The sequence below is a fragment of the Maniola hyperantus genome, chromosome 28, assembly GCF_902806685.2.
Source record: "Maniola hyperantus chromosome 28, iAphHyp1.2, whole genome shotgun sequence".
Taxonomy (NCBI): Eukaryota; Metazoa; Arthropoda; class Insecta; order Lepidoptera; family Nymphalidae; genus Maniola; species Maniola hyperantus.
The window spans coordinates 365,244-381,753 of record NC_048563.1 but is presented as its reverse complement, the minus strand read 5'-3'; the positions used below and the strand labels follow the sequence as shown (position 1 = coordinate 381,753).

Sequence of the window (16,510 nt, the reverse complement as noted above, 5' to 3'; positions counted from 1 at the left end):
CAGATTGGTGTGTAAGTCTTCATACAAAATCTATGACTCCAATCGCTTTCCGACAACACAGAACAACACAGTAATGTGTTTACACCCTTAGGTTTTAATGGATACTGAAATATATTGTTGACTGTTTTCTTTTGGAAAAATAAGTTTTAGAAAGTGCTCAAACAAAAAACTTCGCTGTGAAATAAAATAATAATATAGTATGTGATCTTAAAAACTAGGTACGACCATGAATGTATATTAAGAGCGTTCACGCACTCATCCGATCCGAATTCGTGAAAATACGGATATAAAAAATATCTACCTACATCATAAGCTACCATATAAATAGTTCTATGACTACATCGGAACGTATTTTCACGGACTCGGATCGGATGAGTGCGTAACCGCCCTAAAGGTGAATCGAGCACCTAATACCTATTCGAAGCAAACTTACAGGACGCGGCCGAAAGTAGTGTACATCGGCCTTTAGTAGTGCGTTGTCTCTGTCACTCATACCTATATGACGTTTGTCGGTCTCAACGCTCAACAAATCTTCCTTCTAAAGGTCGATGTACATTACTTTCGGCCGCGTATCTTATCGCTATCCCACTTCGCCTTACAAATTAGAGCGAGACACCGGACTCGGTGTCCGACCTCTCGCTCTCACTAGGCAGTCGAAGTATTTGCTTCAAGTACGTATTAGGAATGTTCTATCGATAGGCATATTAGAGCCTCAATAGCTCAACCGGTATAGGAGTGGACTGAAAACCGAAAGGTCGACGGTTCAAACCCCGCCCGTTGCACTATTGTCGTACCTACTCCTAGCACAAGCATGACGCTTAATTGGAGAGGAAAGGGGAATATTGTGGCTAATTCCTTTGTACACAATCTCTAAACTAAACTAAAATATCACGTCTAAATCTATTGCTATCCCTTTCATAATGTTGCTTGCGGAAAAGGAAAGCACTATATTTAGACCTGTTAATTTAGTTTAGTTTAGAGATTGTGTACTAGAGAATCAGCCCCATTAGTCATTTAACATGGCTAATATTCTTAAATATATATATAGATTCATGGGTACGACATAATTTTAGTTGTATAAGTCCCGCAAATTGTTATTGCGGTGGAACCATGTCTCATTAACATCGAAATGACGTCATTTTGAAGTAATTTGATGTATATTTAAGTAAAAATATACCATCACTAGTGCTGACGTCACTAAAATGGCGGCCACGCGCATTAGCAAATTGCGGGACTTACACCTATTTTAATTAAATAAAAAATAAATCTTTTTTCCCTTATAACATAACATTATTCTACTTATGACATAATTTCTTAATTAAATTATAGTTGAAAGCGTATTCTTATATTGCCAAAATTTTGTAATTTTTAGAGGAATATATTAATGAATGGTTTGTTTGTGTATTAGCTTATAACCTCTAAGCTGTTTAGGCGCAACGCATACTAGCAGAGCGACCTGGGCACATCAGTTCTCATATTCATAATAGTATCATTTTAATGGATTCCATACCCTGTCCATCCGTCTATCTGTCAATAGGCTGTATCTCAAGAACCGTAATAGCTACAGAGTGGCATTTCAAATGGCCGCCATGTAAAAAAATACATAATCTTGTACGATGGTACGGAACCCTTCGTGTGCGAGTCCGACTCGCACTTGACCGGTTTTTTAAATATCTCCAACATCTCGTTGAATTTGGCGTTATACTGTCAAATATGTAAAAAATTATCATATGTTTTGCATTTGGTTTGATCTTCGTGACAGATTATTATAGAGTCCAAAACAGTTTTTAAGTAAATCTTTTTAATGAGATTTTAATTAAATAATCCGGTACATTACTTTTGCCATACTATTGACATATCGCGTTAAAAAGTTAAAAGTCAGTTTTTTAAAAAAATAATATGGCGTCAAAATTAAGCTGCACACACATGGCTGTGTTGTGGAGTGTTGTAACGCAATCAGACGCGACTATCGACCAATAGAATAAACCTCTAGCTAATTTCACTCACAACTTTATTATGTAATACAGGGTGTAACCAGGGGTTATTCCCGTTGAGTCACACCCCCGTGTGTAACACTGTGACACAAGGTACCAAAAATGAACGCTAGCAAAAACTTAGCGTTGTTGTTATACTACCTATACACAACCTAATACCAATAACCATTTGCCTCAAGTAGCTATTTATTGTCGGTTTCAGACCACCCCATAACCGGTGTAACATGAGCTCTCGAATGGGCGTTGTATGGGAGTGGGATTCAAGTTATGTTGGTTGACACTGATGACCCGTGGGACCTGCATGCAAAGTGGTTTGCGGGGTGTGGTTATCTTAAAGGTGCTGATAAACTTGAGCATTCACTTGTAATGAGCATTCGTGCGAATGTTATTTCACAGAAAAATACGAGAACATTTTAGCGAGCATTCTATCGAGCGTTCTGGCGAGCATTCTAGCGAGCACACGCGACCGTCAAGTCTGACATCTTCATGAAGAATAGACGAGCATTCGCTAGAATGCTCAAGATGTTCGTAGCAATATTGTAATTTGTTAAATGACAGATTCTAATAGCCTTTTGTTGCGTCAAAAACACAACACAACACAGTTATGTGTATGCACTAGTATCAATATAATATTTTCTATCTATTTACATTTAATTAATAAACCTAATTTATTCTTGGGTCTTAAACGGCACACAGTTTTTGTATTTTAAAGCTTAAAAGACCTAGTTTTTAAAACTTAAATATATATTTTTTCGCATGTACAATAGAAAAGTTTCAGTCTAGGGCACTTAGCACGAGTTTATACATTCCGAAAAACGTCGATAGATGTTGAATATCGAAATGCTTTAAGGTCACAGTAAAATGGACTTAAGGCACTTTGTCAGTCATTTATTCAGCTACAGCTTTAATTTTACACACTTGAGAGGTACACGTCGATGAGAGGACGAAAACGAACCTTAACGCAAAACGAATTAAGTCCATTTTTGTTTGATACTCGAAATATATCAACATTATCCAGATAAGCAAACTCTTATTTAAGTCTATTGGCCAAGCACCAAGGTTTGAAAGCTACAATGTGACGATCGCAATTACTTGTGATTGGCTGATACTCTCTTACTATGGCTAAAAAGTTGCAGCGATAGATCGCAGGTTTCATTACTAGTATATCGAAAAAGATGTCAGTTAATTGGAAGAATCGCAATTTAAAGTTAAACATTAATTACATTCAAAGCTTGGTAGTAGGGGTGCTTTAATGTGATAATATGACGTCACATTACGAATTAAGTTGCAGATTCACTATTGTGTTGTGGAGTGTCGTAATGCCTTCTGATGCAGCGATCGACCAATCAGAATGCGTCTATTGCCGTCCTTCTTCTATAAACAAGCTAACTTTTCCAATATGTAAGTTTTGAGTTATCTCCAAAAAACGTAAATTTTCAAAAACTGACACGTATTTCTAAAAAGTAATGCTACACAGAAAAATAATTTGAAACACCAGTATTTTTAAAATTCTATGTTTTTGGAGATAATTCAAAAACTACTTTTTATCAAAAGGACGACAGCATTATAGCTCCGATCACCTTGTGTCGCGTTACAACACGACACAACACAGTAATGTGTTCGCATCTTTATTTCAATTAAAGTATCGCGAAAATGTACGAGAATATTATAATAGGTATTTCTTGTGATATTTTAGTTATTTTCAAACTAAAAACTAAATAATAAAAACTACAGAGGTGGGGTGTTTGTCTAAAAACTATTTTGTACTTAATTTTAATAATAATATGGCATATTTTTATTGTTTACTATATACAATTTTCTTAAAAAACTAGAATATTTTTTCATTATTTTTTATAAAATTAATAAGTATGAGTACCTACTTAATTTATTCCAAATATTTTAAAAACTTATGTCATGTCAAAACATTTAAAAAATTTAAAAGCATACAAAATAATTTTTGGTCTACTTTAATAATAAGTATACTTTTAACGGTCTACTCTTTTTTTAGTAGACAAAAATTAGGATTAGTCCATAGCTTTTAGTAGACGGTTTTTAGGAGTAGTCTTTTAAGCCTTTATGAGGTAGACCGGGGTATTTTACAGGTAAATGTAATCCAAACTTTTCCAGAAATAATCCAGTTTTTTAGAAGACCAGAAATTTTTAGTAGTCCAGATATGAAGGCGGTAAAGAGGTATTTTAGAAAGATTGTAGTTTTTTTAAAAGAACGCTACACTGAAATATTTTGAAAAGACAAGCTATGCTAAGCTGAATAGACCGCAACATAGAGTAGACCGAGGTATTCACGAGTAGACCTTGTCAGTTCTGAGTACAACATGGTATTTTTGAGTATACCATGACATCTTGGAGTAGACCGTGTCATTTTTTGAGTAGACCGCGCCTTTATTTGAGTAGACCGCAGCGCTTTTAAGTAGACCACGCTATTTTTGAGTAGACCACGCCATTTTTTTAAGTAGACCAAGTAGACATTGCACAAATGGAGGGGGGTTAGAGCAGGAACCGGTTTCGTCTATTACTAGAGGTAGAGGTCTGGCTAAAGGAGCGGTGCTTTTTGAGAGCCACGCGGTGGTCAGGGTCCAACATAGCGGTATACCCCAATGGGGAGCATAGTTCAGGGTAGCGCTGGTAGAAAGCGCGGTAGCCTTCGTGCAGGAGGTATACCTCGGGGTAGTGGAGGGAGGGGTAGTTCTCCTTGTTCTTCAGTCGGTCCTTCGAGCGGAGAAAGCGGGAGCTGAGGGCAAAAAGGCATTTTTAAACTACATACATCACATAGACATTATCACTACCCATATATGCGAAAATGTTTGTTTGTTAGTTTGTCCTTCAATCACGTCGCAACGGATCGACGTGACTCCGTTAGCAGGGTCATACTGGCCCAATTATAGTATAGTATACTATAATTGGGCCGATGATGCCCGCGACTTCTTCCGCGTGGATTTAGGTTTTGAAAAATCCCGTGGGAACCCTTTGATTTTCCGGGATAATGTCCTTCCATGCATGCGGGATGCAAGCTGTATCTGTACCAAATTTCGTCAAAATCAGTTGAACGGATGGGCTGTGAAAGGCTAGCGACAGACAGATCTCATCCCACCCTCCTTTTTCTACAACCGCACCGCACGCCACCGCAACCAATTTCACCCTCATCACTTGTGTTTCTGGAGCACTTCGACCACCCGTTGTGCCAGATCCTTTTTTCCACGCACATGCAAACTGTGGAATCAACTTCCTTCGGCGGTGTTCCCTTTAGATTACAATATGGGGTTATTCAAGGGGCGGACTCCTAAAAGGCCGGCAACGCATCGGCGGTTCCTCTGGTGCTGCAAATGTTCATGGGCGACGGTAATCACTTGACATCAGGTGACCCGCCTGCTCTTTTGCTCGCTATCTCTATTTAAAAAAAAAGTACTTACAGCTTGGGCCCCCTCTCTCGTGAGAACTCGCAGTGGAACACCAGTATGCTGCGGCCCGGGCCCCCGCAGCGCGGCTGCTCCACCAGCGACAGCACCAGTTCAGGAGTGTAGAGGTTGACCGCGCCAGCGATGTGGCCGCCTTCAAACTCGTAAGGATACCGGCAGTCTATCACCTGAAACACAAATGATTAAAATAAAAAATGTTCAGATATATATGTCCCGCAAATTGCTAATGCGCGTGGCCGCCAGTGACGTCTGCCCTAGACTGAAGTTTCGAGCTGATGGTATATTTGATTTCGGCTGACATCAAAATGATGTTAAAGTGCGGTTCCAGCGCAATAGCAATTTGCGAGACTTATAACAACAATGATAATGTTCAAGACACGTCTTCTAAAGAAACTTATTTGGTGTAACTTATCAGCGATTTTCTGTTTAAAAGGATTTGTACCTCGTAGGGGGATGCCTAAAGACATTTATTGTGATAATGGTACGTAATTTGTTGGAGCGTACAATGGCACCGATTCCGTCGTCTTTCTCTGAACTAAATTTAGAGTATCTGCATTCTTTTCTTTTTACCAATGCTAAAAAGGGACAGAACATGAACTTTACATTTAAAGACTAAATTTTAGTGCACGCTACAAATTTAAACGACTGTGCGCTAAAATCACAGGTTTTACCATATAAAAATTAAATTTTAAAACTGCGTCTGTCCTTTTCATATTACATTAGTAAGAAGATGCGAATACTCTAAAATTAGGTTGTGCTCAGAATAAGTACCAATGTCTGTAAAAGAGATCCGTGCCCTGTGTGTTATCACGAACACGCGATCCAATGTACTGGTGACGTCACCTAGTATCACTTTTCGGAACTAAATTTCGTTACCGTACGTACCACTGTGACGAATACGCGATCGAATGTACTAGTGAGTGGTGACGCCATCTAGCATCTCTTAGAAATAAATTTCTACAACCCCAATGTTTTTACCTGGAATTCGTTAATGCTGTCCACAAAATCTCCCCGCAACAGTCCGGCCAGTGTGTCGCAGGATATGGAGCTAAGGTCCGCGTGCTCGCCGCTGGTGAGTGGTAACGCGAACGGGAGTGTGAAGTCACCTATTAGACCCGGCTCGGTTTCGACTAGAAAGAAAGAAAAAATTGTTGTTTTAACATTATAAATATCTGAAACGCCCTGGCTTCGCTAGAGTGGATTTTTTGAAAATTGGTGAGGGAGTCATCATCACCATGATCAACCCATCGCCGGCTCACTACAGAGCGCGGGTCTCCTCTCAGACTGAGAAGGGTTTTGGCCATAGTCTACCACGCTGGCCATGTGCGTATTGGTAGGTGAGGGAGTAGAATTTCCAAATTTCGTAAAACTTAATTCTTTTACAGTGCGACATGGTTATTTTGGCGCGTGGCGAAAATTCTACAACAGCGCCCCCCTGTCATTCAAGTGCCAAGAGAGCCTTGGCGCACTGTACCTTCAACCAAAAGTGTAAACCAAGCAAGCAACTATTATTTTGGTACTCGGGGGTCGTGAAAAAACAATTTTTCGGCCTTAAAATCAGCTGTTTTAAGAATTTTATGTACCCAGTAACACTCACGCTGTCAAGATGAATCTAATGACGTATCATTTGTCAAAATCGATGGAGCCGTTGAGTAGTTACGAGCGGACATAGCAACGAACATACATATAGGTCAAACACACCCTCCTTTTTGAGATACGGAACCCTAAAATTATAGACAATACATGTTTTTTTTTACATTTACTTACATCTAGTCATGGCCGACATAATAGACGCATGGTTTTCAGAAAACGCCCGTTGGAGAACTGGTCTAACTGGCTTCTCCACTTCTGGACTTTGGCAATTCGATCTTCTCCGTTTACTTGAAATATTCTCCAAATCAGTTCTGGAAAAAATAGATCTTATAAAAATAAACGTTCGTGTGTTCCTCACTAGTGTCACTACCCATCAATATCCATAATTAATGTGAAAGTGTGTTTGTTTGTTTGTCGGGTTTGTCCTTCAATCAAGTTGCATCGGGGCAGCGGATAGATGTGATTTTTTTGCATGGGTATAGCTAAGGGTCTGGAGAGTGACATAGGCGACTTTTTATCCCGGAAAATCAAAGAGTTCCCACGGGATTTTTGAAAGCTAAGTGTACACAAGCAGTCATGTGCCTCACTTAGTATACAGATTAATACAGTAAAAACATAAAATATTACCTTTCATTTCTTTTATTATTCTTCTTCTCTTGATTTTCATTCTCTCTAATAGAGAACAACGAGATTCTAGCTCTGGAGCCTTCTGGATTGAAACTCAAACTCTTCTGCAATGGCCTCCGTACATTGACCTGTTTCTCTACTAATCTCTGTTTTGTTTCTCCAGAAAATAACTGATTTTCTTCAAAAGAATTCTTCACTTCTTCAGAAAATAACTGATTTTCTCCATAGGTATTCTTAACTTCAGAAAATAACTGAATTTCTCTAAAGGTATCCTTAACTTCAGAAAATAACTGATTGTCTCCAAAACAATTCTTCACTTTTCCAGAAAATAACTGATTTTCTCCAAAAGTATGCGTCACTTCTTCAGAAAGTAACTGATTTTCTCCAAAAGTATGTGTCAATTCTTTAGATGATAATTGATTTTCTCCAAAAGTACGCTTCGCTTTTTCAGAAAATAACGGACTTTCCTCAAAACCATGCATAATTTGTCTAGAAACGTTAAACAGTTTATCTGAATTGTCTCTTAACTGCTTTTGTTCAAAATCACCTTGAATTTTATCACATAATAGTTGATTTTCTTCAAAAGTATGCGTCACTTCTTCAGAAAGTAATTGATTTTCTTCAAAAGTACGCTTCACTTCTCCAGAAAATAACGGACTTTCTTCAAAACCATGCATAATTTGTCTAGAAACGTTAAACAGTTTATCTGAATTCTCTTTTAACTGCTTTTGTTCGAAATCATCTTGAATTTTATCACATAACAGTTGATTTTCTTCAAAAGTATTCTTCATTTTATCAGTTAATAGTTTGTTGCCTGTGAAACTGTCTTTAATTTGTCCGGACAGCAATTCCTTGAAGTTAGCCATTTTTGGAGAATTCGATACTTCGAAATCCAAGAACTGATCCTCCAATTCGGATATAAATCCACTTTCCATAGACAATGTGGAGTCAGATGGATATATCCTTAATTTCGTTGACTCAGTTTTAGGAGACATGGACATGGATCCGATACTAGAATCGCTACGTTCGTGTCTCAGAACCGTTTTAGTCGGTGTCTCTGTAAACTTTAACGTTTTCTTGACAGATATGTTGTGTTTTTCTGTAAACTTCAACGATTTCTTGACAGAAACGCTATGTTTTTTGACAGCCGGTGAAGTAAACTCGAAGTTTTCGTCATCGAAGTTTAACATACGAGTAGCATTGATGTTAGGTTTGTTAAAACTAGTGGATTTTTCGTTTTCTAGTAACGGAGCACCAAACTCGAAATTTGTGGAATGTATTTTCCTTGACGTTGATCGTCCACTGGAAATGATATTGGGGCTGTCCGTAGAAATGATCTCATACTTTGAACACTCATCAAAACTGGTACAGCCAAATTCTTCCTCCAAATCATGTAAAGTTTCAAAGTCTGCGTCAATGTTTTCGTCCTTTTCTGGCACGTACATGTCTATGTTTTTTGTCTCATCGTCGGTTTCGAAGGATTTTGATTGCAGTGCGTCTGTGAAATCCAACTGTAAAAGATAAGGGTTAAAAAATATAAATAAAATTTCACAAGTATTTTTGAATCGTCGGATGCATCTACCACTGGTTCGGAATGCCTTTCCTACAGAGAAATACCAGCAAGAAACTCGACGGTCGCTCTTTTCAAAGATTTGATACAAGGACAGTCAATTTAATAATCAATTATCATTTTAGACATTGGCGTCGATTCTGATGTAATTCTCTAAACTCAATTTAAAGTTTGTGCATCTTTTTTTTAAATATAACTAGAAAAGGACAAAAAACGAACTTTAAGTGCTACTCTACAAATTGAAACACTTCAAGACTGGCACCTAAGGTCACGAGATTCGACACTTCTAAATTAAATTGAGATTGTTGCTGATTCCATTGTACACAATCTCGAAACTAAACTAAAATGGCAAGTTTAAATCTATTGCTATCCCTTCATAATGTTTAGACCTGTTAATTTAGTTCAGTTTAGAGATTTTGTACAACAGAATCGGCCCCAATGTCTATCCTTTTCTTATTACATTATTAAGAAAAAGATGTGAATACTCTAAAATTTAGATGACCTAGTTAAATTAAAAAAAGGATACTTACCCATTGTGAAAAAAAACCTGGTCGGCCCAAGCATCCTGTAGACATTTATTTGTAAAAAATAAACCCAGGGACATACCTTAGCCTTGCACCAGTTGGACGTCGTTGCAGAGGTGCCAGGGAACGTGTCAACGAACGAACAGTCCCTAGTGTCCTCCTCCACGTCCAGTTTTACAAAAGTCTCCGACATTAAAGACTCGTTTCCTGCATTGTTCAAAGTACTGAACATATTTGATCTCTTTACCGAATCTCTGCTTCTTTTAGTTTCCGTATGAGACCTTTTACAGAATGACAATGATTCAATTTCTCTATTGTCCCTTTTAAAGTACATTTTTGATTGTGTCAATGAATTACTCTCTTCATCGTCGATTTTAGGGTACATTTTTGACTGTGTCAATGAATTACTTTCTTCAGCGTCCATTTTAAGGCACGTTTGTGACCTTGTTAACAAGTTACTTTCTGCATTGTCAGTTTTAAGGAACATTTCCGACCGTGTCATTGTATGACTTTCTTCATCGTCCATTTTAACGCACACTTTTGGCCTGGTTAATAAATTATTTTCTGCATTGTCAATTTTGAGAAACATTGCAGACCTTGTCATTGAATGACTTTCTTCACCGTCCATTTTGAGGTATGTTTCTGACCTTGTCCTTGAATGACTTTTTTCATTGTCCAGGCACATTTTTGACCATGTCAGGGAATGAGTTTCTTCATTGTCCATTTTAAGGCAAGTTTTTGACCGTTTCAGTGAATAACTTTTTTCATTGTCCATTTTATGGTACGTTTTTGACCGTGTCAGTGAATAGCCTTGTTCATCGTCCATTTTAAGGAACGCGTCTGACATATTCAAGTCATTCTCTTTATTTGCCATCCTGTATCTGGACCTCTCTTCGAGTATCCGTGCAATTTTGGATACTTTGATTCGCTTACATTTCTCAGATCGGCTGGTTAAGGGTGATAGATGTTCTATTATTATTGGAGATTTTTGTTTGCTAATTGGTGTTTTCTTCAGTCTTTCTATTGTTGGGGAGTCCTTTGGCCTGGAAAGAAAGAAAAACGACTCATTAATATTTTTTTTTATTGAATGGTTTACTAGCGATTTTAACATAAAACTTAATAGCTATAATAGATACATAGATTTTTCTATCATGCACAACTATGTTAAATCATTTAAAAGTAAACACTGCATGCAAATTCCGTACAGATACCAGAGTTACAAAGGGGATAACAATTAAAGTAAAGATTCCATACAGTATGTCTGTAGGTATGGCTAAAAACAGTATTTGTTATATTGTAAAATGAATAAACATGACAAAAAAAACTAAATTAACTACTAAATAATGTTACAATTCTTTTTTTATGTTTATACTCAATTACAATTTTCTTAAAAAAAGTTAAGTAAATTACCTGAATAACAGAGAATTCATAGTTACTCCTCATAAAACTCTCCTATTTCTCTTTAACAGCATAACCATAAATAAATGGTAAATAACTATAAATAAAGAATATAACCTGAGTAATGGAGAATTCTGAACATTACCTGAATAACGGCGAATTCTGAATATTACCTGAATAACGGAGAATTCTGAATCTCTCCTAGAACCCTCCGTTTGGACGGTGTGCACATAGGAGAACTCAACGGAGACTGTTTCCTATTAAAGTCTAAAGTGTGCGGGTGTATCTTCAGCCTATAGTTGTTTGAGAGTGCCTCTTCTTGTTTCCTCTTGGTTGCACTGTTGCCAGAGTTTATCTTGAAGTTCTCCGTTATTAAACTGTAACAAAGGAAAAGGTTTCGTTAAAAGGGATGTAACATCATAATCATCATCTCCTTTTATCATTTTTATAATAGTTTATAGGATTCCGTACCTCAAAAGGAAAAAAGGAACCAATCTTTTGAAAGGAATCTTAGGAAAGGACTTTGTTGTCTGTCTGGCTTTCGTGTCTGTCAAGAAACTTATAGGGTTACTTCCCGTTGACCTAGAATCATGAAATTTGGCAGGTAGGTAGGTCTTATAGCTGACATTATGGGAAAAATTTGAAAATCGTAAATTTGTGGTTACATCACAAAAAAAATTAAAATGTGTTCATTAACAAATAATTAGTATTTTCAACTTTTAAAGTAAGATAAGTATATTGAGTGTGGTATCCATATGAAAGGGCTTTACCTGTATCTTCTAATACAGATTTTTACTTATTTTTATGCATCATAGTTTTTGAATTATCCTGCAAAATGTCGAAAAAATACGACTGTAGTACGGAACCCTCATTGCGCGAGCCTGACTCGCACTTGCCCGGTTTTTTTAAGTTAAAGTGTACTTATGTTTTATTTTTAAAGAAAAATCGTCATTGTTAATCATTAGCAACTAGCAACTAGTTTGGTAGATAAATTATCCTTCAATTAATATATTTTTCGTATGTATATAAGCTTAATCTATCCCTTGACAACTATTGTTACCATGGTCTTACAAAATACCCTAAAATACGCTAAGATGACAAAAGCACCCCTACGAGGGGTAGATATTGAAAAACCCCTTTTTCAAACGAGGCACGCAAGGAACAGATACCCATAAGTTATCGAAACACTTATAATAAATCGAAGAACTGGTTTAAAATACGTACCATGCCCTTTTTCGTAAACCATATTATTTACTGAACACCTAAAGGTTATGTGAACTCAACTAAAACTTTCTTTCTCATGAATAACTTTATATCAAACACTTATTAAATTAAATTACTAACACGAATTCGGCAATCGACACCACAAAACACCTGTTTAACCTTTTCTATAATAAAAAACGAACCTGACTCGAATACAGAGAACAAGAAATGTAGGCGGAATAAAATTCGCGCGCTTTGTAAATGACACCAAATGTCAGATTGAGTCATTGACTTTCGTCCGGAAATCGTTTCAATTTCAACTGTTTTGAATGAGTGAATGAATGTTTTTTAATTACTTATTTTTTGGAATGTATTAAAGTTATTTTCGTGCATTTTATTGCCAAAAGTTGTATTATAGTATTAATAATTGATAATATTACTTAAAATATATATTTCTTTAGCGAATAAGCTTACTTAAGGCGGTTACACAATGAATGATCTATATTCCGTATTTTCATTATAGAAATCGGTTGAGCGATCAATATGCAACAGATTACAGGATCGGGGATGGGGCGTATGATCTCATGAATAACAAATGTTTATTGTGACCGTTATTCTAACATAACGGACGTTTATTAAGATATTTTGTGAGAGTATGCGACTTTTGCATAACTTAGGCAGATTTTTCAATAATTTTAACGTTTCGACAGATTTTGTATAGAAAATCTGGCAAATTTATACCTCAAGTTATCTAAAATGAGGCTTTACAATGTTATATGTACAGTAGGTACGCGGCTGAAAATAATGTACATCTACCTTTAGAAGGAGACAGCGGATTTGTGTGGGATGTGTAGAGCATTGTCTCTGTCATTGAGACCGCCAAAACGTCACATAGGTACCAGTGACAGAGACAACGCTCTACAAAGCCGAAATGTCATTCTAAAGGCCGATATATATCATTTTCTGCTGTGCACTGTACACAATCTCTAGACTGTAAAAGGATAGCACTAGATATAGGCCCAACAATTTAGTTTAGTTTAGAGATCGAGTATAACAAAATTATAGGTACCTACTTATTGAATGTTTATGGACTTTATGATTCAGTAATAGCTAACTTAAGTCAGTAACTGAATGGGCGAGCACGTAAAACCATCGGTCCCAGTTGTTATCACAAACTAGCTTATGCTCGCGACTTCGTCCGCGTGGACTACACATATGTACTTCAAACCCCTATTTTACCCCCCTTAGGGGTTGAATTTTTAAGTATCATTTCTTAGTGGATGTCTACGTCATAATAGCTGCCAGCCCGATCCGTCCAGTAGTTTGAGCTGTGCATTGTGAATTGTCAGTCAGATCAGTAAGTCAGTCACCTTTTCCTGTGCATTTAAAAGATTTTCTCGTAGTTCAATAGAGTTGCTTTACAGATAAGTCAGTCAAATAGTTTCTCAGTTTGTATAGGTATGTAACTTAATATTTTCTCGTAGTTCAATAAGGCAGTCTTCAAAATCACAAAGGCATACCTACTATCAAAATCGGTTCAGCGGTTGAGCCGTTAAAAAAATCATTTGAGTATGACGTTGGTATGACATTTGTTGTCTAATCAAAGACATGGCTGTAAGGTATAAAATCGTTCAACCCGCATTGAACCGGCTACCCCGGCGGCCCGGGGTCGAACAATGGCTGCATTGGTTGCACTTAACGTTTTCTTATCACGACTACAAGGGTGATTTTTTTCAGCCTGTTAACGGCAAAACTGACTTGCAGACAGGGGTCTTTTGTGTAAAGTTTTATATACGGAGCTAGTATATAAGAAAGCAAAATACCGTGATGGTATAGTGGTTAAAACACATGAATTGTCGCTAAAGGGTCCCATGTTGTAATCTGTTTGGCACTAAAGGAAACTATAAATACGTCTTTTTATCATGATACAAGGGTGATTTTTTTTCAGTCACTTAACGGCAAAACTGACACGCGGGTATCAGCTAGTTTATAATTATAATATTAGTATGGATAGTATGAATTATGTATAGTTATATACATTAACTAGCTTATGCTCGCGACTTCGTCCGCGTGGACTACACAAATTTCAAACCCCATCACACCCTTAGGATGCCTACATCATAATAGCTATCTGCATGCCAAATTTCAGCCCAATCCGTCCAGTAGACTGAGCTGTGCGTTGATAGATCAGTCAGTCAGTCAGTCACCTTTTCCTTTTATATAATTATTATGTAGATTTAAAGGCTATCACTAACAGGAACACGTAAACCCGTTGCAAAAGCATCGACCATTAAGACCAGCTTTCTTTATGTACTTACACAAAGCGTACAATGTGGACGTGAAAGCTAATTCAAGACAAATTGAAATAAACTCCTCTTCAAGTCCCATGCCATGACATCTTCAATCAAGGTGACAAGTGACTACTTGTAGTCGTTCGGAAATTAAAAAGCTATTCCGTTCAGTTCATTCATCATTCAAATATTACCTACTAGCTGACGCCCGCGACTTCGTACGCGTGGATTTAGTTTTTTTTAATCCCGTGAGAACTCTTTGATTTTCCGGGATAAAAAGTAGCCTATGTCCTTCCCAGGGATATAAGCTAACTCTGTACCTAATTTCATTAAAATTGGTTAAACTGTTGGGCCGTGAAAAGCTAGCAGACAGACACTTTCGCATTGATAATATTAGTATGTGTCATTGATAATATTAGTATATTAATTTTTAAACGTTAAAGGACCAATTTATACATTTTGAAAGATTTAGGTACCTATTTATTGGATAAACTAGCTTATTCCCGCGACTTCGTTCGCGTGGACTACACAAATTTCAAACCCCTATTTCACCCCCTTAAATAAGGGTTGAATTTTCAAAAATATAACTATCTGCATGCCAAATTTTAGCCCCATCCGTCCAGTAGTTTGAGCTGTGCGTTGATGGATCAGTCAGTCAGTCACCTTTTCCTTTTATATAGGTATTTAGATTAAAAGATTTCAGCCCACCCACTAATAAAACCTAAGCTAATCAAAATTGAAATACATCCGTTATGTTTGCTAAACTGATAAGTGATAACTATAGAATTAGCAATTCAGCTGAAAACCGTTGCAGAAAAAATTAAAAAAAAAGCTGTCAAATCGTTCAGAAACCCGCTTTCTTTATGCACATTTAAAGGCACAATGTAGATGCACCACTTGATTCAACCGAAAACAACAATGGGCGCTGATTTGAATAAATATTTACCCTTTTCGGGCTCAAGGGATTTTTTATTTTATTTTGCAAGGCATTGAATTGATTTTTGGTTGTCGTGTTGATGAGTGGAGCAGGTTTAGTGACGGTTATGCTGACAATGCGCTTGATGAGCCCATTTTAGTGTAATCTATTAACAATGATTAGGGATCATTACTAAATTAACTGGGTGATTGGCCTAATGATCGGCCGAAATAAATAAACTATCCATCCACGATATGCTCTACAAAAGATATAAATTTGGCATAAACTCTATCCTTAGTAGGGCAAATCGTGGATAGATAGCTTATTAACACGTCAGCTAAACAGTTAGGGGGTCCGGGCTTCAATCCTGGGCACGTACCTCTAACTTACACGTAGATACGTACACCTTCCAGGTTAGCCCGCTACATCTTAGACTGCATCATCACTTATCACCAGGTGAGATTACAGACAAGGGCTAACTTGTATAGGAATTTAAGAATAACTTTTCGGAGTTGTGTGCGTTTTAAACAATGAAATATCACTTGCTTTAACGGTGAAGGAACCCATCGTGAGTAACTATTAGATTCCTCAAAAATGTGTGAAGTCTGCCAATCCGCACTATGGTAGACTATGGCCTAAATCCTTCTCACTCTGAGAGAAGATCCATTCTCAGTAGTGGGTCGGCGATGAGTTGATAATGATGATGATGAATGATAATAATCTATTATTATCTATACTATACTATAATATTATAAAGAGTAGTTCCAGAGATTTTAAAAGTTTGTTTGTAGAAAGTAATCTCTGGAACTACTGAACCGATTTTGAAAATTCTTTCACCAGTAGAATGCTACATTATACCTGTGACATAGGCTCATAGGCTTTTATTTTATTTTAAAAAAAATTGGAGATCCCTGAGAAAATTGTAATAAGTTACCCGTGCGAAGTAGAGGTGATTCATTT

The 16,510-nt window shown here is 37.0% G+C and overlaps 1 protein-coding gene across 3 annotated transcripts in view; it reads right to left on the bottom strand.

Moving 5' to 3' along the window:
* Positions 1–1,011: 1,011 nt before the first annotated feature.
* Positions 1,012–16,510, bottom strand: part of LOC117995129 (uncharacterized) — a 57,473-nt gene continuing 41,974 nt past the window's right edge. The window contains exons 2-9 of one of the 3 annotated variants that reach the window (XM_069508356.1): positions 11,314–11,517; positions 10,435–10,785; positions 9,825–10,389; positions 7,649–9,159; positions 7,196–7,332; positions 6,407–6,558; positions 5,423–5,595; positions 1,012–4,743 (exon numbers count right to left, since the gene is read on the bottom strand). In XM_069508356.1, coding sequence (XP_069364457.1) covers positions 4,500–4,743; positions 5,423–5,595; positions 6,407–6,558; positions 7,196–7,332; positions 7,649–9,159; positions 9,825–10,389; positions 10,435–10,785; positions 11,314–11,517 — 3,337 coding nt within the window. In that variant the 3' untranslated portion in view covers positions 1,012–4,499. Of the gene's footprint in view, positions 4,744–5,422; positions 5,596–6,406; positions 6,559–7,195; positions 7,333–7,648; positions 9,160–9,824; positions 10,786–11,313; positions 11,518–12,364; positions 12,537–16,510 lie in introns of those variants that run through there. The other 2 variants (XM_069508357.1, XM_069508355.1) reach the window with 2 other exon arrangements.